General features: G+C 36.7%; 3 protein-coding genes and 1 non-coding gene across 6 annotated transcripts; 3 read left to right on the plus strand and 1 right to left on the minus strand.

Annotated features, from left to right (window-relative positions):
• Positions 1–227: 227 nt before the first annotated feature.
• Positions 228–6903, plus strand: LOC147856197 (shaggy-related protein kinase epsilon-like). Its single transcript, XM_087329798.1, has 12 exons — positions 228–643; positions 3126–3218; positions 3316–3375; positions 3479–3751; positions 3825–3899; positions 4026–4082; positions 4158–4298; positions 4385–4435; positions 4531–4626; positions 6006–6089; positions 6170–6272; positions 6360–6903. Exons 1-12 carry the CDS (start codon positions 599–601, stop codon positions 6443–6445), a joined length of 1164 nt encoding a protein of 387 aa, XP_087185924.1. The 5' UTR covers positions 228–598; the 3' UTR covers positions 6446–6903.
• Positions 5640–5743, plus strand: LOC147856198 (U6 spliceosomal RNA). The gene has a single exon (XR_015530752.1). It is a non-coding gene; the product is annotated as a U6 spliceosomal RNA (small nuclear RNA).
• A 3323-nt stretch (positions 6904–10226) lies between the features above and the next one.
• Positions 10227–21266, minus strand: LOC147856199 (uncharacterized). 3 transcript variants are annotated; one of them, XM_087329796.1, is made up of 16 exons: positions 21211–21266; positions 21064–21109; positions 20481–20602; positions 20245–20295; positions 19031–19150; positions 18826–18945; positions 17484–17625; positions 16894–17064; positions 16577–16732; positions 15739–15845; positions 15178–15268; positions 12467–12608; positions 12162–12318; positions 11958–12074; positions 11568–11694; positions 10227–10669 (listed from the first exon to the last, which is right to left on the minus strand). In XM_087329796.1, exons 1-16 carry the CDS (start codon positions 21216–21218, stop codon positions 10430–10432), a joined length of 1917 nt encoding a protein of 638 aa, XP_087185922.1. In that variant the 5' UTR covers positions 21219–21266; the 3' UTR covers positions 10227–10429. The 3 variants fall into 3 exon arrangements, 2 of the variants coding, with proteins under 2 accessions (XP_087185922.1, XP_087185923.1); XM_087329797.1 differs by having other exon boundaries at positions 21064–21106; positions 21211–21261; XR_015530734.1 differs by having other exon boundaries at positions 10647–10669; positions 11966–12074.
• A 1181-nt stretch (positions 21267–22447) lies between these two features.
• On the plus strand, positions 22448–25946 carry LOC147856200 (UDP-N-acetylglucosamine transferase subunit ALG14-like protein). The gene is made up of 6 exons (XM_087329799.1): positions 22448–22663; positions 22741–22895; positions 24731–24888; positions 25018–25146; positions 25300–25359; positions 25445–25946. The coding sequence occupies exons 2-6, from the start codon at positions 22754–22756 to the stop codon at positions 25619–25621; spliced, it is 666 nt and encodes a 221-aa protein (XP_087185925.1). The 5' UTR covers positions 22448–22663; positions 22741–22753; the 3' UTR covers positions 25622–25946.
• Positions 25947–26235: the final 289 nt, after the last annotated feature.

The raw sequence follows: 26235 nt of genomic DNA on the forward strand, positions 1-26235 counted from the left end.
GGTGTTTACCATACTCGAATGATTGAAGCATTCTCGAATGCGAATGAACTTATAGTACATACCATGCCTATTCTTCCATTCCATGCCCATTCGTCCATTCGTCCATTCGGAAAGCAGGCAAACACAAACAAACAAACAAACGTCAAAAGAAGAAAAGGGGGCTTCGTCTTCTTCCTTTTTTCCTTCCTCCTCCGCGCGCGCACAGATACACGCAGAGACGCAGAGACGCAGACGCAGAAACGCAGAAGCTCGTCGCCATTCCTGCCCCCCTCCTCCCCCCCTCCCCGGGGGGCCCAACATATCTACCCCTTCCTAACTTCCCTCCACCATGAAGAAGCTGAGAGATTCAGAAGAAGCAGAAAACCCTAGATTTCTCTGCGCTGAACGAGGATATGATCCCTGTGATGAGTGCAGAGCAGAAGCCTTCACCTAAATCTTGAGGCATCTGAAAACCTTTGCTTCCTTCCTCTCTGCTTTGAAGAAGACGTATTGGCTTCTGTGAGTGCGAATTAGGAGTCGTAAAGCTAATCGAGCTTCCAGATTCTCCATCACAGGAGCCCTTTCTGCTGTGCATCATTTCTCATTTTCTCACACCAAGATGAATGATTTGAAGATGAGAGATGGTTCTGGTGCAGAAGAGAAGGTAGGCTTCAAAGTATAGCATAATCTTCCTCTTAAGCTTTCATAAACTTGACATTTTTCTGCCATTAAGGTTTCTGTTTTTCATAAGAAAGAGTGTCTTTTCTTATGTTCAGAAATAAGATTTACTGATGGGAAGGTAAGATAAGATTCAAACACAAAGCTCCATCTTTAATTTAACATTGCTAACGACAGGTGTATGTTTTATGGGTAAGTGTATTTTTTTCATATGGTCTATGGAACTGCTGGGGAATAGAAGGAGCCATTCCAATATAGCTAAATCTTCTTTACCAAACGCTACTAAACAGTACATTCATTTGAATTTATCATGCCATTCATTAGCATTTTCTAGCATATATGTCTGGAGCAGGGTGTTCCATACATTCAGAGATGGTAAATTGTATGTAAGTTATAAAGACAAAGCGTAATTTTCAGCTAGCATTGATAGGAACAACATTTAAGATCTTATTATCCAAATAATTAATGTTTCTTTCTAGTTGCTTGCATTTGCCTTAGATATGAATGAGCGTAATTTAGCATATAGTTAGAGATGATACTAGTACAAAGTGAAGGTAATACTTGAATACAGATTCTAATTCGTCATTTCTAAAGAAAATTTCTATCTGTTACATCATATGGAAAGGGTTTATACACAAACTCAATCGTTTATTCAGTGCTCCTTATTATGAATGTGTGATTTCGTTTATCCCAAATTCAACTCTTAACAGCACCTGCCTTTGATAGTTTCTTTTTTATATACCAAATTGAAGTAGCATCTTATTGAGATGAAGAGTATTTCATATTATCGTAGATGCTGCTAGTGGGAAGATGAGATAGGCTTCAATAGAAAGTCTATATTTGGTTTAAACTTGCTCATTGGAATGTTTTAACTCTTTTTAACCAAGCCATTGACAGTTTTTAGTTCCTGGAGTTCATAAATTAATGATTATAGGCAGCACTATATTATATTCAAAAACATTTTTGTTAATCTTTGGTCAAGCTTTTTTAGTTCATGAAATAATAAATAAAATGATCAGAGTATGCCAAAAATTTGGGAATTCTTTAAACGTCTATATTTTTGTGTACCATTTTGTTCCTTCTGTAAATAGTTGCAACTGACAAGGTCAAAATTCAACATCTACCTGTTGTGCAAGATATCTTGTATCCAAGTTGAGATTCTACCCATCACCATGATGAATTACAGAGGAGAAAATTGAAAAAACAATGTTATGAACTTGTCTTTTACCACGTTGAGATTCTACACTTCATCATGATGAATGAGTTACAGAGGAGAAAAGAGAAAAAACAAAGTTTTGAACTTGTATTTATGAATGAGGAAAGAGAATAGAGAAAAGAGAAGAGAGAAAGATAAGCAGGATTAGTAGACTGTGAAGGTTGAATGATGAAAACAAACGAGAAAGATCTGGAGAAAATTTTGGGAAGAAAGATAAGATTCAAAAAGTCAAATTGGGGAAAAAGCTAGGTTCTTTTACCTTTCCTTTCATATTGTATAGTTAGAGAACCAACCTTATTAATTTTTAATCTTATGATGTCAATTTTACAATTTCTGAGAAAATAAGCATCCATATTTTGAGCTATATGTATGCAGAAACCAATCATTTAACCGTTTACTTTGCTGTTTTACAGTGTGAATGACCCTGAGAGGCATGAAACATGACTCTGAAACCTAGATTGACCAAAGTTTCTAATGTATTGGATGTGTACTTATGTATATATATATATATATATATATGTATACAACCAATCATTTAACCGTTTACTTTGCTGTTTTACAGTGTGAATGACCCTGAGAGGCATGAAACATGACTCTGAAACCTAGATTGACCAAAGTTTCTAATGTATTGGATGTGTACTTATGTGTATATATATATATATATATATATATATATATATATATATATATATATGTATACATATATATTGCTTCCAGAGGTACATAACAATTCAGAGTGAACATTGTTTTTCAATTAATCTTTACTCAATATTTTATTGGAATTATTTACCACCGGAATCCTGATATTTAAAAGTTTTCTATGCTGAAACATCCTAAACATCAAAAGTCAACTTGAGGAAGAATGAACACATATGCTGAATGTTTCTTTGAGAAACGTTATCCTAAAGGCAACAAACTTGATGGATTGGAAGAAAGCTGAAGAAAAGATACTTGAGATTAATATCCTGCATCATCATCTTACTGATGATTTTTAGCATGTTTTTGTAATTCTGAATGTCCTTGAGAATGGGTGTCCAAATATCTATTCATGCATAAATTTCCACACCTCTCGCATTTTGTTACTTAATGTACAATGTATATTCCATAGAAGATTTTCATAACACTTAAAAAATTGAATAAACATGTTTGATCATGTTTTTGAAAAAAGTTGGTGGCTAGTGCGTCATGTGATTCTCAATAGTGGGCTATGTTTTGGAGTATATTCTTTTTTCACATCAATTAGGTAATGCAGGAGATGGAAACAGCTGTTGTTGATGGCAATGGAGCTGATACGGGTCATATAATTGTAACTACTATTGGTGGAAAAAATGGACAACCCAAGCAAGTAAGTTCATTTTTCTCCTATATTTGCCCTGAAGATAAAATTGCTAGGCATCCTCTTTGATGCTGACTATATCCGATATCTTCTATTGTGCCATCAGACAATAAGCTACATGGCAGAGTGTGTGGTTGGCACAGGTTCCTTTGGTGTTGTCTTCCAGGTGGGTACCCATTTTATAATTGTGATGAGAATATATCTTTCGTTTCTGTGTACCCTACCCTATTTAACTATCATTTCTTCCTTCTATTTATTTCCTTGTACAGGGCAAGTGCTTGGAGACTGGGGAAATAGTTGCCATAAAAAAAGTACTTCAAGATAAAAGATATAAGAACAGAGAATTGCAAATTCTACGCCTTCTTGATCATCCCAATATTGTTTCTTTAAAGCATTGCTTTTACTCATCAACAGAGAGGGATGAAGTTTATTTAAATCTAGTTCAAGAGTATGTCCCAGAAACAGTCTACCGAGTAGCCAAGAACTATAATCGGATGAACCAAAGAATACCTTTGATACTCGTAAAGCTTTATACTTATCAGGTGAGGCTGGGAGATTTTTAGCATCTCATGAATTTGTTTCTGAACTGTTATGACTGAAAAAATATACAAACAGATCTGCAGGGCATTAGCTTATATACATGGAGCTATTGGTGTTTGTCATCGGGACATAAAGCCACAGAACCTCTTGGTAAGACTGTAAGCTTATAAATACTGTGGATAACTATGCTGTTTGTTGAGGCCAGTTGATCTTTTATGCATACAATTTAATTCTTTTATGTTTAAATGTATGCAAATTAACATTTCATCTTCATAGGTGAATCCACAAACTCACCAGCTGAAAATATGCGACTTTGGGAGTGCTAAAATCTTGGTGAGCATTAATTATAGAATCTTGGCAAATCGATATTATTTTGTCATTTTGACATTGATTCATTTATTAATACAGGTGAAAGGTGAAACAAATATTTCCTACATCTGTTCTCGCTACTATCGTGCACCGGAGCTCATTTTTGGAGCTGTCGAATACACTACTGCCATTGATATATGGTCCGCAGGTTGTGTTATGGCAGAACTCATGCTTGGACAGGTGCTTTCTGGTGCTACATGTCATTTGATTGGTACTTGTTAAAACTTTAGCTGATGATTTGTCTAAAAGAGATGAATGCAAAACAGCCAATTTTTCCAGGCGAAAATGGAGTCGACCAACTCGTTGAGATAATCAAGGTCCAGTTACTCTTGTAGTTCAAATATTAGATTCATATGTATTGGCAAATGACATGGGTGGTTTCGTGTTACTTATAAATACATCATGCCAACAGGTTCTGGGCACTCCAACACGGGAGGAAATAAAATGCATGAATCCCAACTACACAGAGTTCAAGTTTCCTCAAATCAAGGCTCATCCATGGCACAAGGTGAATATAATTTAGGGGACAATTATGTAAAAATAAGTCCTGTACTATTTATGGAAGTAAGTTTGCAAATTTGTAAGGCTATGCGTATCATTATTGGATTCATAGAATTTTATTTTGCCAGTTCATCTGTCACTCTTAACTTCTTATATAATTATGCCATCCACGGTACATAGTTTGGGGTATCCTTGGTGATTAAGTGGGCATGCATCCAAATATTTGCATCATTGCCAGACTACGTAATGCAGTATCCTCCTGTGCGTGCAGGTTTCTAACTTTATTATATACCCTTCATAGTTGCCATGTACAAATTTCAACTTTGTTATATAGCTTTCATAGCTCTTCTAGCTAGGATGGTGATTACTTCCATAATCTCTCTCATGTCATATTTATATTTAGTTTTAGGTGTTGACTTACAAATTTCTTTCCCTAAATTAGCTACATTATATGCAAAAGGATAGTCATAATTTGATTAAATCAAATTTCCTGCAAACCATATAAAGAAAAACGAAATTCTCAGAAAAATAGAGTTCTAGATCGTTTGTGTGAGTTGTAGCTATCAGCAGAGTCAAGATATCTTCAAATGGCATGCACAGTTCATCTAGCTGTTTAGGTTACCGTGTGTCAATGGAAGGAACTACATAATTGAAGATCTAAATTCAGATCAAAGAGGCGATAACCATGCTCAAAAAAAACCTAGCTTAAAAAGTTTGCTAAGTAGCAGGTTAGAAGTAAATCATATGAAAGGTACAATCATCCGTTGAAGTTTCTTTATGAGTATTGAGACTTGTGGATATACACACCAGAAGTAAGAAGTTCATCTCATATGATGCATGTGTATATCCACATATTAGGGATATATACACCGAAGATGTTGATCAACACTTTTGCTTTTTGTTCTTTATAAATTTTCAGGTACCCTAGGTAGTGATATGATAATGTAATATGCGAATAGTTTAGCTCATCTAATGTGTCGATTGCCATTCTGTGGATTTAAAATTATGACTTCTTTTCTTGTCCCTTTTGGGAATATCTGATAAAATTGGAATGATACAGTTAAGATTAGCAAGACTCCTGTGCAAGGATGACATGTTCAAATCATGAAATCGTCCGAGTTTCTTATGAAATGTTCCTTTTTACATCTTCAAATGGTCAAAATGACCCAACAAAAGTTCTTGTACCTCTTAAAATGAAAGAGAAAAAAGATTATACCAAAGTACCATTTATTTTCTTATACTCCCATCCTCTGCAGTTAATTCATGTTGGTTATATTCCTCAGTGGATAGTACTATTTTATATCATGAACATGGATGCCTGCAGAAAATGTGTCATTCCTGTACTGGCAAATAGAAGGTGCATTTTAATAAAACTATTTATTTCAGATATTCCACAAGAAGATGCCTCCAGAGTCAGTGGATTTAGTGTCCAGATTGCTGCAATATTCACCAAATCTTCGATTTACTGCGGTGAGCTTTGGCTTGTAGCTAAAATTTTCTGGGTGTTTTATGATGACATTTCTGAAGTAACCCTTTCTATGCTTATTCAGTTGGAAGCTCTTCTTCATCCATTTTTTGATGAGTTACGTGATCCTAATGCTCGGCTTCCAAATGGAAAATCTCTTCCACCACTCTTCAACTTCAAGCCACCAGGTGAGCCTTAAGAAGAACATCTTTGTAAAATGTATCTAAGTTGATGAGGGTCTTATTATTAATAGTTATTGATTGACCATGTCTCAGAGCTTAAAGGTGCCACCCTTGAGATGATACAAAAGCTCATCCCTGAACATGCACGGCGCCAAAATCCATTTTTGGGGTTTCAGTAGTTCTCGAAAGCTTTGTGATTTTTCAGTGAAACGTATATTATATGCACACTTTTGAAGGCATCATTCCCAAAAATTCCTATGGTAATCAGCCGGAGCTGATTATGAGTACTTTGGTTGTATGTCTTATGACAATTCTTAATCAGCAACTTGTGAAAAAGGATCAACTCATGGGATATAAATAATTTACATCTGTTGTCTTTTAAGTTGTTTTTTTCATTCTCTCCAAGTTTTGTCTAGCAATATGCCTAGCAAGGGTGAGGTACATTCTTTTGCATCATCACTGCTGTTGGTAATAGACTAACTGAACAAACACTACATCATGGTTGAAATGTACTTGGCTACATGTCTTATATGAATGCAGACAGTAGTAGTAATGTATCAATTCTTTTATGCATGGATTATGTAATTCTCTTCTTTTCTCTTCTAATGGTGTATTAGCAGACTCAAATTTTGCTCAACTAGTGGTATCTGTTGGAATGACATCCTAATAACATCATGTTTCTGCTCATTGTTTTGGTGTCAAATTCATAAAAAGATTTATGGTGTTTGATGAGCCCATAACTGGCTAGGCGTTTTGATGTTGTGTCTCATGAAAACATAGTTAAAGCTACCCATTTTTTTATACTTCAAATTCATGTTATTCCTTGAATATTGTATCCCTCATTTTAAATGTCGGAACTACATTTAGGGTACGAAGTCACCTCTATAACCATTGTCCTTGATACATCAACCTAACAGGTTTGTTCAAATCGGCCAAGTATTTGTATTTAATTTAAGAGACCACACTAGGTCAATGTATATTAGATGAGGCCAAGATGGATTGAGTATGCAATTTATGCATTTCTAATGTATGCATGAATGCAAGCAAAGACTGCTAGATAATGAAAAGGTGTGGTTGATGACTAGATTTCACAATAGTATGGCAAGTTAATAAAAAGAGCTTTCTTTGCCAGTTCATATTTTAAAAGGAGAATGTGCTCCAAACTTGCTACGTTGAATTCCTACTACTACATATCCCTAGAAGTAGTCTCGTCTGTATTCCAGAGCACATAAAAGTATGAAACATGTATTGCAATCAAACAGGTAGTGGACGTTTGAGAAGGTTGTGACATTAGTAAATAGTGATATTAAAATTTGAGTCATTTTAACAAAAGAACCACACTGGGAGGGGCCTCGGTAGCTAAATTTTTCATTCTCTATAGTTCCTATAACGTTGAGGATGTTCTGGCATTGTTTGCATTCTCTAACATGTGGCATTGTTTGTTTTGAGCCTTTGACACTCAGTTTTAAGCTCCAAACAGGCTGCAAATAAAAGCTACTAGATTTTGCTGAAGTAGTGCAGTAAAGTACTTTGATCAATAAGAACTCATAGCATAGCAACACATGGCCAGCTACATAAAATCTTGTTTTAGTTGGGACTTTCAGAATAACCACAAATATACATAAAAAACTATGCAGCCAGCCAGATATTTGTTTTAACCGTGACTAGTAGAAATGTATAGAATCCATGGAGTGTTGACATGAAATCCATTCTCACAGAGCAGAAAGATTTCAAAACGAATTTATATGAGGTCTTTTTGTAAAGAAACTCCAGGAAGCATGTTCCTTGGACCGCATTGTGATTCATTCAGAATGGGGGCTTGTATCCATGAGCTGCATCCAATCTGATTTATATATGGATGAGTTCGCAATTGAGATGTCAGTGTAACCATGATCTAGTAACAGTAAAAAAAGAAATATTTCTCTGAAATTCTTCACATCCAACACATGCAAAGGTCAACACAGAAAACTCTTCATTTGGAGTTTCCGCATTCATCCATCCAACACACTCAAATCTTCCAAACAAACCTCTTCCTCTGGATTCTTCACATCATCCTAACACATCCAAATCTCCAAGCTCAAAGAAAAAGGAGAAGGAAAACTCAAATAGTCAATCCATGATGTGTTAGTAAATATTATATGCTTCATTCATGGTACAATCCGAGCTGAAGACAGCTATTCTATGCCGGCTGTTAAAAGATTTGGTATAATGTTTTTGGCTATTTGCATTGAAAACAAATACTTACAAAGGCTAGAGAAGCAAAGCAAAGATGGATGAAAACCTCATCGTGATGATCCTCTAAGGACTTGATCGGGAGTCAAGAGTGGGCTTTCAAGTTGATAGAGGTTGAGTGCAGGTCCGATGAAGCGGAATGCGATCCAACCTCCGATGATTATGAAGATGGAGGCATATGCAAGCTTATTGAGCCAGAATAGGGCCCCTCTCTCACCTACATAGAGCTCCACTGCCTTCTCTGAGAGGCTCATGGTCTCCCAATCCTTAGGAGGGGGTTTGGATTGAAGAGCTCTCCCATCTCTCTCTCTTTCTCTCCCTCTCTCTTTCTTGCTTCGCCGCCTTTTCCCAAGCTTTTGCTCGAGTTCTTCCACTGAAAGGTTGGATATTATTCTCTCTTGTTCCCTGCGTTCTTCTCCTCCTCCTCCTTCTCCTTCTCCTTCTCCTTCTTCTTGACGCGCAAAGGCTCGTACCATGAGTGGCGATTGGCAGTATTTGAACCTGCGACAGAAGTGACGTGGGGAAGAGAGAGGAAGAAGAACTCCACGATGAGAAACGAACGAAGATGATGAGGAAGAAGAATGGGGCAGCAGCTTCACAAAGGTTGAGAAGCTGGAGCTCGCCATATCCATATCCTTCTCTGCTCTGCTCTGCTCTGCTCTGTTCTGTCTTCTACATATTTCCCTTATCTCCAGTAGTTCCTCTCATTTTCAGCTTTAAATCCCATTTTGTGCTTTATTACAAAACTATGCCTCTCCGTATAACAAACAGCACACATCACACTTCACTTCAGAGGTAGGTCTGAACTTTATGCTTTTAAGGAAAGCAATTCCTCCTCTCACATTCTGAGAAGGCATACAAAGCTACTTACTATCCATATGCTATAAGGAAAGCAATTCCTCCTCTCACATTCTGAGAAGGGATACAAAGCAACTAGCTATACAGGACTCTCATCATCAACTTTTGACTATAAAACTTTGTTGACGATTCTCACAAGTCCAGATCAATCTGGTAACTGCCTCCCAAATATGGGTTGTTTCACTTTGAACAACTATGCATGAAATGTGCTTTCTACCTTCTTCCATATTCTGTTTTCTATACCTTTATCCCTAACATGTCCATCTTCTTGTTCCCCTTGTGTAGTAGTCAACGCAGCCTTTTTTCGAATAGGGTATTGGTTTCTCTCTATATCTGTTCTATCAATGCATCATTTTATTAGCACTCTTTGGTATGTGTTTTTTTTTGGCAACATACATCATTTTCTCTAACAAAAAAATCTAATGCGTCTGCGATTTCCCATCTATTGGATAAGCGATTTCCCATCTATTGGATAAACCTAAGGTGCGCAACTCATTAAATGGCTGTTATGAAACAATGAGTTGGCATGTTTTATTTTGCTCTAGTCCTGTACATATAGACCCTTTCTAGAGCTATCACCTTGATTATCCTTCTTCCTACCAAATCAAGAACTGACCAACAAATACATAATGAATCACAAAGCAGCTCCACTCTCAAATATCTGTTTGCAACTTGTAAATCATGTGTTTAGGTAAACAATATTTTGCTTCTCTCCGTATCCCCCAATACAAAACATGTGCCACACAACCCTCGATAGATAATGCAACGACTCAAGTGCCACAAAAACAATAAGAACTAATGAATATTAGGGTTTCACCAATGTTAGTAAATGTCATGAATTACTCGAGTTCACATTCATAAAAATCAGGGTAACAGGAAAATGAAAACGTTACATTTGCCTTGTGTGTCAACAAATTACATCTAGGTTTTTATTATATTTGCTTAAAACTATGCAGAAAACACACACATGTATTGCAGTAAACAAGGTAAGCATGTAGCATAAGATGCCCATGTCCTTTTGCTTGTGGACCTTTGTAATGCAAAACTAATATTAGTATTTGTAGATATGGAAGTCAAAAACGTGGTGGTTCCTCAAGGCGTAGATAATCGTACATGACTCCAGTAAAGATACTTGTTGCCTTTCTTTGTGTTAAATAGAGTACATTCTCCCCATCCTGAAGTAGTTTTGGAGGTACATCAACACTGAATAGATGATATAAACCGTGAATTCCATGCCTTGCAATCGCATTGTCTTTCCCAATTTGCATGGTATCAAAGAGGGGCCTATATACACTTGGATCATTGAATCTAACCTGTCCATTCAAAAGCAAAAACGAGAGATGAGGTCGGTAAATCCACAAGTCATCTTGACCTTGGTCTTGTCACCCTTGTGATCAAGGCCATTATCACCCCGACACCAAAGGTGCTGTCCTCACTTTGGAGACCTATCCATGTTGGCCCGGCTCATGCTGGAGATCTTTCGCGGGCAAAATTTTAAGATCTTAAATTTACATGCTTAGCTATCAGGAATATCAGGAGAATGGAATTTGGATATTATGAGCAGTTTTACAAATTCATTTATATTTATTTCGGTTTTGTTGTTTTCCAGAATGAGAACTATTTCAGAAGTAATAACTTGTTATGTCTCATAGGTCATTGTGGCCTCTGATGTTATTTTTCTTTTCTTTCTCATAGGAACTTCAGCGAGGGTTCCTTACAACAAGCCATCGATACTTGAGATTTTTATCACAGTGAATTGAGCTAAAGAGTTAAAATTTTATTGATATCATTAGATAGCTATCAACCATAGACAATGTGACTCTAGAGTCCTATTACCCTCATTTGAATGATTCTACTGTCCAGCTGCTCAGCATAAAAGTCCTGTCTCTGCATTTCATTGAGCCCCCCATGAGTGAGAATCATAAGAAAACATCTAGTAAAGAATGTATTGTCCATTGCATGATGGTTTCCATAACAGAATCATCTTTGATATAATAATATACTTTGCTGCTATTATGTCACCCATCCGGTATCTTGACAGATGCACCATACAAAATATGTGGGTGAAGCATGAAATCATACAGAGGCCATTCTATGTCACCCATCTGGTATCTTGACAGGTCTGCATTTTATGCACTTTGTATTTGAGGCCATTCTCATGAATTTCCTTACTGATTGCACTTAATGAATGATTATGCAATGAAAGTATACCTGGATGGCAGCATTACTAGCTGCAGCTAAAGATAACTGAAGTTTGTAGTTCCCTGTCAATATGACTTCATCCAGCAAAAATTTAACTTGCCAGGTGGTAGGTAGCAAAGTCCCATCTTCACAGATTCTGCAGTATTTCAGGATATCTTATATGAAATAAAATAGACACTGCTAGAATAATAAATTATAAACAACAAAATCATTCACATATAAAACAATTCATATTTTGACATGCTGGTTGGTCCTACACAACTTTCAACGTGGTCTCACTTAATCATATCATGCATAGTATAAAGGTCATACTCTTTGCTTTTATCCTTGAGTATTGCACAGTATAGAATTACATTTTCTTGGGGGAAACTACTAAATAAAAACACATTTCTTTCATACCTGCATACATGTGCAAAAAACCAATCTCTTCTCCAATCACTAACTCCTACAGTATAGATAAGATCTGTAGTCGGATACAACTCAGTGTACCTTTCCCACAGTCCATATTGTCGATACCTGCAACAAAGAATGTTTTGATGAGCTTTTATTTTTTTAAAGAGATTACAGAACTATCAAACAAATATTCTAGGGCCCCATGTTTACCGTTCAGGATGGTTCACGAAAAGCTTGTTTACATAGTTTGGATTAGGTTCAGGGATGAAGAACTCTGATGCAGTACGATCTGGGATCCCAATTTCCCAGCTTGTTTTGCCTTGTCTAGGTGGGTGGAAAGTGATTTCACCCAGATTTACATCCAAACCTAGATAGCCAATTTCCGAATAGACCACCAAATATGTGATGAATTTATACAATGACCAAATATGTAAACAAATGGAATGGAATGGATGGCCATGGCACAAATTATATGTAGGGTAAAATGAGGTTATGCTTAGAGATGAAATATAAACCTGGAGAAATTATCACAGCTGTTTCCAATTTATAATCCCCAAGCACACCAGGTACCCAACCATAAAGATGATATTCACCCATTCGAATGCCCCGTATATCGAAGAAACCCTCAGCATCTGCTTGTGCCCAAAATTGATAACCCTATGAACAAAATCACTTAGAAAATACATTCATAAGGTAGCAAGTATTGAGAAATACCAAGGCACATCTTTACCACTTTTATATACTTTCTGAGACCAGAACTGGCTAAAACAACAGCTTCTGGATTGATTAATTAAATGTTGATAGCACATATGTTGATATTAAAAGAGGACAGGCATACTTTTCATTTTCTTAGGATGCACATCCTGCTACACCACATGCACGTCTTGTAATGAATCTTTGTAATACATATCCATCCACACATCCTCTATTATTTGTGGAGTCCTACAGAAATGGCAGCATCGCCAAATTCAAGCTTGCAAGCAGGAGTTCCATCTTTTTACTTGATGAATACTTAAAGAGTCACAAATGAAATTGTGCACATGTGCAGTTCTGAGAGCCACAAACTAAATTGTGGCTATTTCATACACTTGTCACAAGGACAGTGGTTGGAACAATTTGGATTGCCCTTTGTTGTGATGAGTCAAGACTGATTGCATGATAAGGAGCAAAGCATTGGGTTCCCCATGATATAATTTTGGCGGAGATGGAGCATCCCCAATAATTGCTGAGGCATTATTCCGATCATTGATCAATATCCAAGGGATTTGGGAACTCTCTAAATGAAGGTACTCAAGGTTGGCGATTATGCCATCAAAACAACTTGGTGAAAAAGGAGATAACCATTGTTGGTATGTTGAAACACAATGGTTTGTGTCACATGGCATAAGCATAACTGGACAACCCCCATTCGAATATATAGCTTGGATAGTCACCATCTGAACATGACCAAAGTGGAAAAAATTGAGTGATCCAAACTTATATTATCAAATTCAATAAAGGAAGAATATGGATCAGCTCCGCTACAACTCTTGGTAGGAAAAAGGCCCACTATAAGCCTTTTTATACACATCGGAGTATGGAATCATCATGAGACCCTCTTATATGGACATACATCTATGCTGTGCTTTATGATAGGGTAACTGCGGATCTCTTCATATCTATCCCAAAATTGCACGCACACCTCTTGAAGAAAGAATCTGCCACTGTATAGTTTTTTATGAAATAAGAGGGAGATATTATTGCGTCTTTAACCAAGGCTTTGACCCAATATGCAAGATCATGGAGTATGTGGACGAAAGGTGCTTGGGGCTGTTCTTGCTAGAACTCAAGATACATGGGGAGAAGTTGTTGAAGAACAATACAACCACACACACCTCTCAAAGAAAGAATCTGCCACTGTATAGCTTTTTATGAAATAAGAAGGAGATATTATTGCCTCTTTAACCAACGCTTTGACCCAATATGCAAGATCATGGAGTATGTGGACGAAAGGTGCCTGGGGCTGTTCTTGCTAAAACTCAAGATACATGGGGAGAAGTTGTTGAAGAACAATACAACCACACAATCTCAGAAACAAAGAACAAAAACAAATTACTTTAGCCCCATAACTCCTGCTCATGCTTCAAGTCAATCATGGACTGCACAAGTGGGATCCCAACTAGGACCTTGCAAAGGGGTTACAATAGATTGGGCTATATCAATTTGTCGTACAGGTAGGCAATTTTTAGTAAGCATGGCACCATCCTTGTCATTGACAAATAAAGGCCATTATCCCCATCATTGCCTTGCTTCGAAGATGTCTCCATCCTGGATCAGCCCATGCTACAGATATTTCGGAGAGACAAAATTACAATCTATTGGTGTGAAAATCTTACATGCATTGATAATGGGATTCTTTAGACTTTTTTACTTTTTTTACTCGGTTACATATATTTTAGTTTGTTATTCTTAAAGACGAGACAACATTTTAAGATGTAATCTCTTGTTTGGTCTTATAGACTATTTTGGCCTCTTCAAAGACCTTAATATAGTTCTCTTTCTCTCTCTCTCTCTCTCTCTCTCTCTCTCTCTCTCTCTCTCTCTCTCTCTTAAATGTAATGTTTTTGGTCTCATAGGTCATATTTGACCTCCACAGATAATAATAGAATCTCTCTCTCTCAGGTCTAAACAACCCCTCTACGCAAAATTATGCCAGAGATTTCTCAAATGAAACTTCTGTGACCAGAAACTAGCGCCAGAAGCTTCCCAGCAATATGAAGGTGTTCCTTGTAATATCACAACCACACTTATTTTAAGGAGTTGGGACTCTTGAAAGTTGGAACCCCCTACACTGTCACATGTTACTATAAATTAAACAAAGCACATATAGTGTGATTAAGGTTTTGAGGAAAGAAAAAACTCAAAAGATTTAACGTCATGCCAAATGAATTTGAGAGGCTCGTGACATATGGACTACTGTACAGGGATGGTAATAGAACAATATCTTTCTCTAAGCTATAATGCATGAATATTAATCTGTGTGATTGAAAACTCATGCAACATTTGGATCTGTAAAATGATTTACCCAGAGGCCTATACAATTTCTTTTAGTTGGTTCCTTTTGCACTCTACAGTTGAACAGTGAAGAGAACTATTTCGCAATCATTCTATTTTTCTAGTATTTCTGCAGTGAAGTGTTTATTCCATAAGCTAATAAGCATAATCAGATCAGATGCTAGCATCATACCTTGCTTTCCATCTGCCAAGATCCTGCTTCACCTGGTGCTGCTAAGCCCAAAAATGCATATTTACCTGACATGCTCACTGGAGAAAGAAACCTATTTGACACAGTGAATAAATTCAAGCACGAGCAGACTTGTCTAGAATAAGCAGATGATGGATTTATTCGACAATATACTATTTAGAGACTCATGACAAATCTCCTGTGGCCCAACATATTTTCATATGACAACAGCACATGTGTACATTCCCATGAATTAAGAGAACAAGAAACCTATATTTTTGAAAGGGACAAGAAACCAAACAAATTACTTTCTTAAAATATAAATTTGGAAGTGATTGGAGTTCTCAATCTCACAACAAGTGCTCCATACTCTATGCATGTAACCAGAAGCTTCATAATATTAAGTTCAAAATCTGATGCCATATCTTTGGAATGGAATCAGTTGCTCAGTGGCAGACACAATAATAAGTGAAAAATCCCTAAGGTATGACAAAGAGAATTTATCGTAGTTCACTGGAAATCGTAGAAACGGGTTTTTAGGAGACCCCAAAAGGAATAACTCACTTATCTTCAACGAGCAATCTTCCACGGATAGATCCTCTTTCCCAGGACTTCGGATAGTCAGGAGATTTCGGCCAGCTGTATGGCCATGCGGCAACCTCAGAGAACATCTGAACAAAACATAAGCAACGCATTAGCCATCAGTAAGTCAAGCTAATAAAACCAAACATCATGCAGCATGGGATGGGCCGTAGCTTCTTGAAAGAACAAAGAACACAAGATATGATATTCATTTCTTGATGGCCAATCTTAAAATACTGTCTTGAACAAATGAGCTACTAAAGATTGACATTAATTGCCTATACTAAATCATATAGCTAAAAAACCCTAAAAATGAAGGAAAACTTAGCCATCAGTAAGTCCAGCTAGTAAAAACAAACATCATGCAGCATGATGGGATGGGTCATAGCTTCTTGAAAGAACAAAGAACACAAGATATGATATTCATTTCTTGATGGCCAATCTCAAAAAACTGTCTTGAACAAATGAGCTATTAAAGGTCGACATTAAATGCCTATACTAAAGCATATGGCTAAAAACCCTAAAATGAAGGAAAACTTTCAGCATTGACAAGCACTACATCATAGTAGCATAGCAAATACTAGCTGCAACCACAACAGAAAGAGAAAAACATGGACAAACAACAAAGGTTACATCACGACATAATTAATAACTGTAATAATGTGATTATACCAAGGAGCAACAGCTTTCATATATGAGTGTCAAAATCAGATAAGATTCATTTCCTCCTATACCCTCTATATAATTGAGCCATAGCAATGCAGCTTAAACATCAACCAAAAAACTTGCATACATGCTCAGTCAAAAATAAAGTGCATACCTTTTGTTTTGCATCATTCCATAACAGGGAGTGATGGCATCCCTCAGGAATTGAATTCAGGTATATGAGTACAGGACCAAAAACTTTTGTCCATGCTTCACCTTGCCGGAATTGAGCACATAATGCCTCACCCGCATAATGAGCACTATGAAACATCTAAACGATCATTAAACAGTAATTAAAATATGAAAATCAATGAGATATTTCATTGGACACTAATCAGAAAATATTTATAACAAATGCCCAACATAATCAAGAAAAGGAAAAGATTGGCCTTCATTTTTTGCAATAGAACATGTTCATGAAATACAGCTCACAGAGAGACATGTAGGCCCAACATGAGAGGTTAGGTTCTGCTTCATAATACCACCATTCCGGAACTCATTGCTAGCAGTGATGACCCAGAATCCAACTAGTGGTTGCATACTGATCCATCCATGGAACCGGTTTTCTCTGTTGTCACAAGAGTACTGGTATTTATCATCAACCTGCAATGTAGTGGCTGTTACAAACTCGTAGATTGATCCTTTTATAGGAGCTCGATGTCAAAACAATAGAATTATGTATCCAAAAGGAAGCATGCATTCATTTGTATGTGTCCTAGCTCCTTGAAAACAAGAATTTGTGGGTGTTTTTAGCTTGATGTCAAAGCAATAGAATTATGTATCCAAAAGGAATCATGCAGTCATTTGTACGTCTCCTACCTCTCCTTGAAAACAAGAATTTGTGGGTGTTTTCGCTTGATGTCAAAACAATAGAATTATGTATCCAAAAGGAAGCATGCAGTCATTTGTATGTGTCCTACCTCTCCTTGAAAACAAGAATTTGTGGGTGTTTTTCGCTTGATGTCAAAACAATAGAATTATGTATCCAAACGGAAGCATGCAATCATTTGTATGTGTCCTACCTCTCCTTGAAAACAAGAATTTGCGGGTGTTTTTAGCTTGACAGCTTCTGGATAAGCTAGTTTTTCACAACAACTAGGCAATACATCATCTGGAGAAGGCATAAACCTTTGTTTATTGTCTGAAACCGCCATGTAGTGGAACCTGTTTAAAATAAATTTTTAAGATGATAGAAAATAACATAGCCATCAATGCATTTAGACAAGGATAATCTTCAAAAGATTCAAAGAAAGGAGGCAATGATCTACTTCCATAATGATTGTTCTGTTTTATAACTGAAAACAGGGACTATATTACTCATGCTCCATCAAATGAGAACTGTGGTGCATTTGGAGAAAGACCACACACCCAATTTGACAGTAGCATCTACTCTTGAATGTTGATAGCTTCAAGCTAGTTTCTAGGCCATGGCAAGCAATGGGTTGGCAAGTTTTCTTTACATATATAGCTGTCGACTCTTTCTAGACAATCACTTCATACACCTTCCTATCTCAAGAAGTACACTAGAATATGGAATTTGCTTTTACTATCAAATCCCAATAATGGGATAAGAAATCTTTTGTATTTTTTCTGTTTGATTCCACATGGTTTACTTCCACTCCATACAGCACAATGTGTACAACACATGTATCAAAGATTGTTGTTTTTATTTCAAATTGGTAGTTGGATATATTCGAAATGATTTATCAGACATCTGTCACTAAATGTTTTTCCCGAGTGCACCCCCTTACTCCTATTCATTATTGTTGCTCAATCATCTTTGGGCTCAAAACTCAATTTCAGACCTCACGACTATGTAAAGTAAGACGAGGTTTTTATTCAGCATCGGAGGTTAATCATCCCTATAATATGATTCGTTCCCATAATTGTTCACAATATATTTTGAAGTATGAAGTTCGACAGGTTTGGTAGTAAAGTTGATGCTTTTTTATGATATAATTAGCATATACGATGTACCTCATACAGTATTTCTAGGAAGACTTCAATCATACGTAACAATTTCCAAGGTTAATCATCTCTATAATATATGAATTGATTCCCATACTTGTTCCTAATATATTTTGAAGCATGAATTTGGACACGTTTGATGATAAAGTTGATGCTTTTTTATGATATAATTAGCATATTCATGTACCTCCTACAGTATTTTTGGGAAGACATCAACCATAGTTTTGTACATGTTGAATTTGTCATATGTTTGACTTATGAAAAACTATGAATGGAATCTTATTCATCTGTTATTTTGACTGATGAATGAATATTTTCTCACAAAAAAACATATGTCAACTATATTAAAAAAATGTAAGAACTGCTTTTTTCACATCGAAATTTATACATCCTTACTTATCTTTCCGCAATTTGAAGGTTATCCGTGTTTGATTGAGGTTGAAATCTGCCCACCCTGCAGGCCTCTCATATATGGCATAAGTATAGAAGCCACTAATCCCACGAAGAAGAATAAACCTATGCAAATCATCAAATGACATGTTTTCTACTGTCTGAAAATTTTGAGTTTATAATTACGGTACTATGCCTACTGTAACTGTACCTTTTATCAATATTCAATGGTATCATTCCTGGTTTCGTATCAGAAACAGAAAGCCGAACAAACGAGACTTCCACAATCTCTGGACTCTCCTGAATAATATGATATGAAGTGCCATAGATGCTGCAATGATCCTCAAAGTTGGAAATACATTTTTAAAAATATTCAGAATCATGAACAGCAATGTTTTTCTAAATAAACCAGAGATTTTGCAAATGTTTGTTAAAGGGGGAAAAGAAACCCCTGGATGAATAATTATTACACACTCCCTATGCACTATATCCTAAGGTACTAAAGGAGAGGGACCTACAACATTATTACACACTCCCTTTCTCTATCTACAGGATCAAAACTCATTAATGAGCTTTTGCATATGGAATTTGACAATGTCGCTGCAACCTCTCTTGAAAATTTGCATATCCTTGTACATGTATGTAACTTTTCTGCTTAGAATCCATTGCACATTAACTAGAAATGTGATTCTAAAGTCTAAGATACCCATATGGATATCTCATGCAAACTTCATGTAGGTTGACCATTGTACTCTAATGAGATTTCTTCACACTAAAAACCATTTCCTTTTATGCTAAGCAGGAAGCCAAAACCTTTACATCACCGTGAGTATTTTAAGGGTATGCTGTCTGCTTGGACGCACGGTTGCTTGGGATGGGAAACGGCTGTGAATGGAGGATGGATGCTTGGTATTGACAGGATTTGAGTCAAATGAGAAAGAGACTTGAGATGAGATCAATTACATTGAACATAAGACAACATATTGAATTATTAACGAAAAATGATGAGTCATGCTAGTTGAATTATGTTTCAAATTGTTGTGTCAGAGGCGGTTTCAGCTTTCAATGCTTATATTATATGGATGTAATATACGATTTTTGTCACGATACCTATCAACAATATACAAGTAGACCTTTTGAGAACTAATACATTCAACAAACAATAAGCATCGCCTATGCACACACAATAATTCAATAGTAATTTCAAGTTGGGATCTTGTTCTTGATTTATAACCCACTCAATATGCTCAATAGTAATAAAGATGAGATTCTATACCAAGTAAATCAGTGGTGATTCTAGAACCTATATTGCATATATCCATGAAGTAGAGGATGACATTAGAGAGTTGTTCGGATTTTTGAAATGTAGAAGGGCTTTATTTCACAAATCTCCAATGTATGACCATAAGGTGGCTGGTTACTCACACATCAAAATTATCCCGCCCTCCAGGCTCATTCCAGTTGAGATCCCAATACCTGGTAATGAGAAAATACATATATACATTATATATTTATTATCTAAAGCACAAGATCAAAGAGAAAACAGAGCAGGATAATAATCACTTGATGCACTATGTCAAAGAGGGAAACCCCAATTTATAACTGCCATCAAATTCACTAATTCAAATAGAGAAAGAACAAGCATTAAAAACTTGGCATACCCTCTATTTGTCTCTCTATTCCTTATCTCTAGTACATTGTCTATTCCACCATAACAAAGGCATAGGACAATCCCACCAGGCTTGGATAGTGTAACTTGGAGAATATGATTATCCAAAACAACCTGCATAAGAAATACATGTAAAATTCATAATACATCCAATTCTTATATAACATAACATGTTCATACTTCCCTATACCACTCTTACTCTAAATATTTCCCCAGGAATACAAATACAATGATAATACATTAAAAAATCCAATTTCGATTTATGGCATGAACTTTAAGATGCCACTCTGGGACAGTGCATCGCCTAATAAACACATGTCCAATTATCAATACACGAAATGACCCAATTTACACATTTGACATGAAATTTAGGTATATATACAAAACTTTTACACGCCACTATTGGACTATGCATTGCCTAAAGAATACATATGAGATATTCGTGGTCCGTGAAATAATCCAACTTAGTCTTCTTTCTGTAGTAATCTTTGCACTGAAGTCTCGTTAATTATTATTGGTTGATCCCATTATTTCTGTGTAGAACTAATTTTACGCTGTTGAGATAGGGGATGTACATGATTCCCTCTGTCGATCAAGCGTACATCCCCAGCAGAGATCCTGCTGTATAAACACGAGATCATGTTTTTTTTTAAGACGACGATGTGAAAAAATAGGCGCAGGTAAAGTATTTGTTTTTATAAATTGACAGAGTTTCCATGAACCTGAGCATTGTGAGTCTGAAGAAGGAAGGCTCTGTTCCCCTCCCATACAAAAACAACATAGAAATGTATGTATGTATGTATGTATATAATGTATGTACATAAGAAATTAGTAAAGATGGGGGTGGTTAGATCCACGCCGCATAGAAGAAGAAAGTCTCGAGCCGCCCCCGAAACTTGATCCGTCCATCCGTTTGGTCCGGCCGGCCATGCCCGTAACAAAACCCTCTCTTCTTCTGCTTCTTCTTTCTACTTTCGACACGCCATGGCCATTGCTTTTATGCCTGGACATGAAACATGTGATCCCCTGTTCCCGAGTTATGGTCGGCCACCATTACATGGGAAGCATTCTCATGTGGTGTGCATAGTCAAATCCCCCCCCCCCCCTTAGGGGACAACACATTGGGGGATGGGTTCGAAGAGGGGTGGTGGCAAAGGGGGGAGGACCTGGTTGTCCCATCTCAAGTGTATATAATTCTCGATGAGATAGGTAAGTAGTAAGTTGTCTGTCACAAGACATGTCCAATGAGGACCTATCAGAAAGAAGCTGTGAGTGTGAAAGTGAGAGCTAGAAAGGAAGAAAGATATATTAACGTCTTCTAAGAACAAATTTGGCCCATGAGAGAGAGATAGAGTGTGCAATTCGTGGTGTGGTATGGTCATGAGCGAGGGTTGTGCTGGAAAATGAGTGTGACAAGGCTTCTTCCTCTCTATTGTTTGTTTGTTTGAAATATTGAAAATTTTAAAGTTTTTAAGTATCGAGTTTTGACCTAACTTGAAAACCGAAACCAAACCGTGAAACCAGAGTTTGAACGGTTTAACAGTTTAAGGGTTCGAAAAATATATCTACAGTTGTTTGGTTTGCGCTTGGAATTTTTTGGTAGCAGTTCGGTTTGAAGGGGGGGGTTTACTTTAATTGGTTTCGCAGGGTTACGGTTCGGTTTAAGTTTCAAATGTTATAAACGGTTTGCGTTGTTCGGTTTGCGCTTGGAATTATTTGGTAGCAATTCGGTTTGAAGGGGGGGTTTGTTTTAATTGGTGTCGCAGGGTTACGGTTCGGTTTAAGTTTCAAATGTTATAAACGGTTTGAGTTTTGACACTGTCGAACCGAACCGTTGGGTGGGAGGTTTGGATGGGCATTTCTGGAGGCAATTATGTACATAATATGTATAGGAAACTCAGGGAAAGGGAGGGGCATTTCTTCGACTCTTGACTGTCTGATTCTCAGGGCGATGCTGATGATGAAGAAGGATTAGACGATGATGCCGCTGCAAGCAGCACCTCTTCTTAGCTCTGCAGAGATTTCTGATGCGACAAGAAAAACGACACACACGATTGAGTCCCATCTCCTGATGACCATGCCGATGATGGCTCTTCTCGCCTCATAGATGAACCTCTCCTTCTCCTCCATATCAAACGCTTCCTACTTTTGACACGAAATCTTTTCGACTAGCAGGTATGACTCTTGGTGCGAGTGATTGAAGAAAAATCCATGCAAATTGAAATGAAGTTCTTTTCTGGTTTTTTCTGCAGGATTTCTTGCACAATGTTACTCTTAGTTATCGGATCCTTGTTGCTTGGGGGGCTAATGATGCGCGTTTTCTATGTCCTTTGGAATACAGGAAAGCCATGTCCAGAAATCTATGGCAAAAAAGCTTCTTTGAAAACCCTTGTAGTACTAGGATCAGGTGAGATTCATGCTTTATCTTGCTATGAAAGTTTTTGGACAAATATGAATTGCTGAGCTTAAGCTATTTCACCTTTATTTTCCACATCTTTTTCAAGAGAAAACTCTTTCCTTTTGAAATTATGTAGCTAAAGGTGAGATCCACGCAATTGCATTTCTGAAAACTTGTATAGAATGTGTTTCTAGCTTCTTTCATTTTGTGTCAAGAGATTTGAACTATTTTATAGAATCTTAATCATCAACATGTTATCATCATCTATTAATGATGGGTCTGATAGAGTTTCTTATGTTTCTTGTGATTCCTTGAAAAAAATGATGCCTAATCACTACGTTTCTGGTAGAGTTTTTATGACCGTTCTTAGTGTTCCTTGAAAAACGGTTGTATGCTGAATTCAAGGATGTTAATTGGATTATGTGTAGAGCTCTAGATATGACAGATACCACAAAGATAGCCGAGTACAAGAGACTGAGCCCCATATATTACATTTGGATCTTAGAGGGATAACGAAGGAAGATTTGGTAGCTTCTTTTACAACTAGAAGCGAGCAATACTTTGTTGATTGATTCTAAAGTTTGACTATCGTTGAGTTTTGCATTGATGAGATGTCTTGGAACAAAGATGGCATCAGAGATGATCTTTCCTTTTGGGGATAGTTCATGGATTTTCTCTAAAAGCGTTCCCTCAGATTTTCTGAGCAAAATCTGTGCTGCAAAAGCCAATCTACTGGCCATTCTGGAGGCTATGATGTAGTAGAAATATCGCGTAAGGTTCTTACTTCTTGATGTAGTGTGATAAAAATGATGATGACATACTAACATTGATGGGGCCAACGTGAATAGTATTGAACCCGTAACCTTAAAAATTCCAAACATACACATAACCACTACACCATTTTGTTGAAAAACTGGCCAGAATCTTATTTCCAGCCTGATTACTCTCCTGTTTCGGTCCAATAGCAAATTGCCTAGTAACTCTACAAAGCTTTTCACTGCCTCATGATCCTTCACTCAATCTGTCTTTAGGTGTTTCTGCCATATAAAATGGCCATTTTCATCCATTGATAGGTTTGCCTTTACATGTGTAGTCCATTTTCTAATTCCCTATTTTTACTGCACAGTTTTTACATAGCATCAGTCTTCAGAGAAACTGTTGCCTTACATCCAATATTTAGAGTTGTCTTCTGATTACTGCTGTTAGGATTTGCCCATGATGCTCTGATTTAGGGTTTGTGCATACAACTTCTCTTACAATTTTTAGAATAGCTCAATAGGTATGCATTTGATTGATACTCACAATTATTATTGTGTATTACATATACCAGGATTTAGGATTTGGCTTTAGGCCATCTATTCAACTTCGATAGTTTTATCCCCCTCCAGACTTCATCTTCCTACCATTGCATGCCCTTGCCTGTTCACTTCTTTCTAGAGTATATGAACCATTTAGACTTGGATTCATTATTTAGATTCGTTCTGTAGCTATCAAGCTTCAATGGTAGGCTGATTCTTTGTTGATCATTGATGCAATGTTGTGCAGTTTGCTCTCTTGTTCCCTATGTAATAGGTCGATGCACATGTTTGATTTGAGCTTGCAGAACACATTTTTCCCTCTAGTAAGAGCGATGTTTGATAACTCCGATTTACAATATGGAGGAACATAATGCAATGCATATTCGTGACAGAATTTCTTCTTTGACAAGAAAATCTGTTGGTGTCTCCATTTTCTAATGGCCCTAATGTATCTTACAGTTTCTAGCAGTTTCATTGTTCTCTCTTTTGAAGTTCTTATATTTCAAATATATAATGCTGTGTACTGATCATAGTGTCTCTCCTCAGGTGGACATACTGCAGAAATGCTCAATCTTATTGATGTTTTAGACAAGCAGAGATTCTATCCCCGTATCTACATTGCAGCTCTTACAGACAATATGAGCCTCTCTAGGGCTGCAACAATGGAGGAATCAATGATGAGCAAAGATTCTTCGACCTGTAAGGTAGGTCTCACAGCATATATTGCATATTTTAATTGTATGTTGGTTGAAGAACATGTCTATGTTGTATATGGACAGGCTCACAATGTCTCAAGTTCAAGAATATATTGAGATTGTTCCACTGTGCTGCAGGATGATGTTCATTATGTACAAATATATAGGAGTCGAGAAGTAGGACAGTCCTACTTCACATCTATCATAACAACGTTAATTGCAACATTACATGGATTGTTGCTTGTATTTAGATTCAGGCCTCACATTGTAAGTACATGAACCATGGAATAGAATGCCCCACTATAAATGTTGATTCTTAATCTTGAATTTTGACCTTGGGATTCGTTTTTATCGAGCCGAATGCTTTGATAAGTTTCTCGTATGGATTATTGAATAATTAATTAATATCATGGGTTACAGATTTTGTGCAACGGACCAGGTACCTGTATACCTATATGTGTGGCAGGGTTTCTTCTTAAGGTTATTTTTGTTTTTATATTTAATGTTCATATATCTCCTTTATGAGCTGTTTCATATATTTCTTATATGGCCCTTTTTTTTATAGGTTCTGGGTGTGCGATGGGTTGTAATTGTTTATGTTGAGAGCATAGCCAGGGTGAAACATCTCTCCCTTTCGGCTCTTATTCTATACAAACTCAAAATGGCAGACAAAATTTATGTTCAATGGAGAAAGTTGCAAGAGCAATATCCTCGCTGTGAGCTTGTAGGCCGATTGATGTAAAAGACCGAGTCCTATTACCTCCACTATGTCAAAATCAGAGATTCAAGTGGAGTAAGATATTAAGTGTACCTCACACATTTTTAGAGCATTTGGTCATGGTGGAGATTGATCACATGGCTATAAGGAAAGAATGTTGGGAAGAATAATGTTTCCTAAAGTTCATATCCACAACATTATTCTTATGTTCTTTCTCATTTTTCCGATGTATACTATTGAGTTATTATTAAAGTGTTCTCTTGATGGAATGCTTGTCTAGTATAACCCCACAATAACCACTTAACAGTGTAAAAGCACTTATAATGGATGGTTCTTGGTTAGCCATTGATCCCCTAGTACCTTATGCATGATTTAGTTTCCAAGGTTGTTTATTCAATGGCCAGGCAACTTTACCATTCTTAACATAACTTAGTTTTAACAATCGCTTCTTTAGGTTAAGAGTTAGCTTTCCTTGGGTTAGATTTCCCTTGAATTGAACATTAAAACATATAAGATACTTTTTGTAGCCTACAAGTTTCAATCCAATGTTCATCTTTAACACATTTATTTTTCTTCCAAAATGAGTACATCATCATCTCCTACTATATCCTCATTATTTATTACATGCTCTAGCATTG

The sequence above is a fragment of the Azolla caroliniana genome, unplaced genomic scaffold (genome assembly GCF_043228905.1).
Source record: "Azolla caroliniana isolate FFs.n. ecotype wild unplaced genomic scaffold, voAzoCaro1.0.p SCAF_13, whole genome shotgun sequence".
Lineage (NCBI taxonomy): Eukaryota > Viridiplantae > Streptophyta > Polypodiopsida > Salviniales > Salviniaceae > Azolla > Azolla caroliniana.

Excerpts from the sequence above, each read along its gene's own strand:
- LOC147856197 (XM_087329798.1), top strand. The coding sequence starts at position 599 with ATGAATGATTTGAAGATGAGAGATGGTTCTGGTGCAGAAGAGAAG. Across the intron at positions 3,376-3,478 it reads CCTTTGGTGTTGTCTTCCAG|GGCAAGTGCTTGGAGACTGG; the intron begins GTGGGTACCCAT and ends TTCCTTGTACAG. Across the intron at positions 4,299-4,384 it reads CAGAACTCATGCTTGGACAG|CCAATTTTTCCAGGCGAAAA; the intron begins GTGCTTTCTGGT and ends AATGCAAAACAG.
- LOC147856200 (XM_087329799.1), top strand. The coding sequence starts at position 22,754 with ATGTTACTCTTAGTTATCGGATCCTTGTTGCTTGGGGGGCTAATGATG. Across the intron at positions 25,147-25,299 it reads TTAGATTCAGGCCTCACATT|ATTTTGTGCAACGGACCAGG; the intron begins GTAAGTACATGA and ends CATGGGTTACAG. Across the intron at positions 25,360-25,444 it reads TGGCAGGGTTTCTTCTTAAG|GTTCTGGGTGTGCGATGGGT; the intron begins GTTATTTTTGTT and ends TTTTTTTTATAG.
- LOC147856199 (XM_087329796.1), bottom strand. Across the intron at positions 17,065-17,483 it reads ATTCTTGTTTTCAAGGAGAG|GTTGATGATAAATACCAGTA; the intron begins GTAGGACACATA and ends ACTACATTGCAG. Across the intron at positions 16,733-16,893 it reads TTGGGCCTACATGTCTCTCT|ATGTTTCATAGTGCTCATTA; the intron begins GTGAGCTGTATT and ends ATGATCGTTTAG.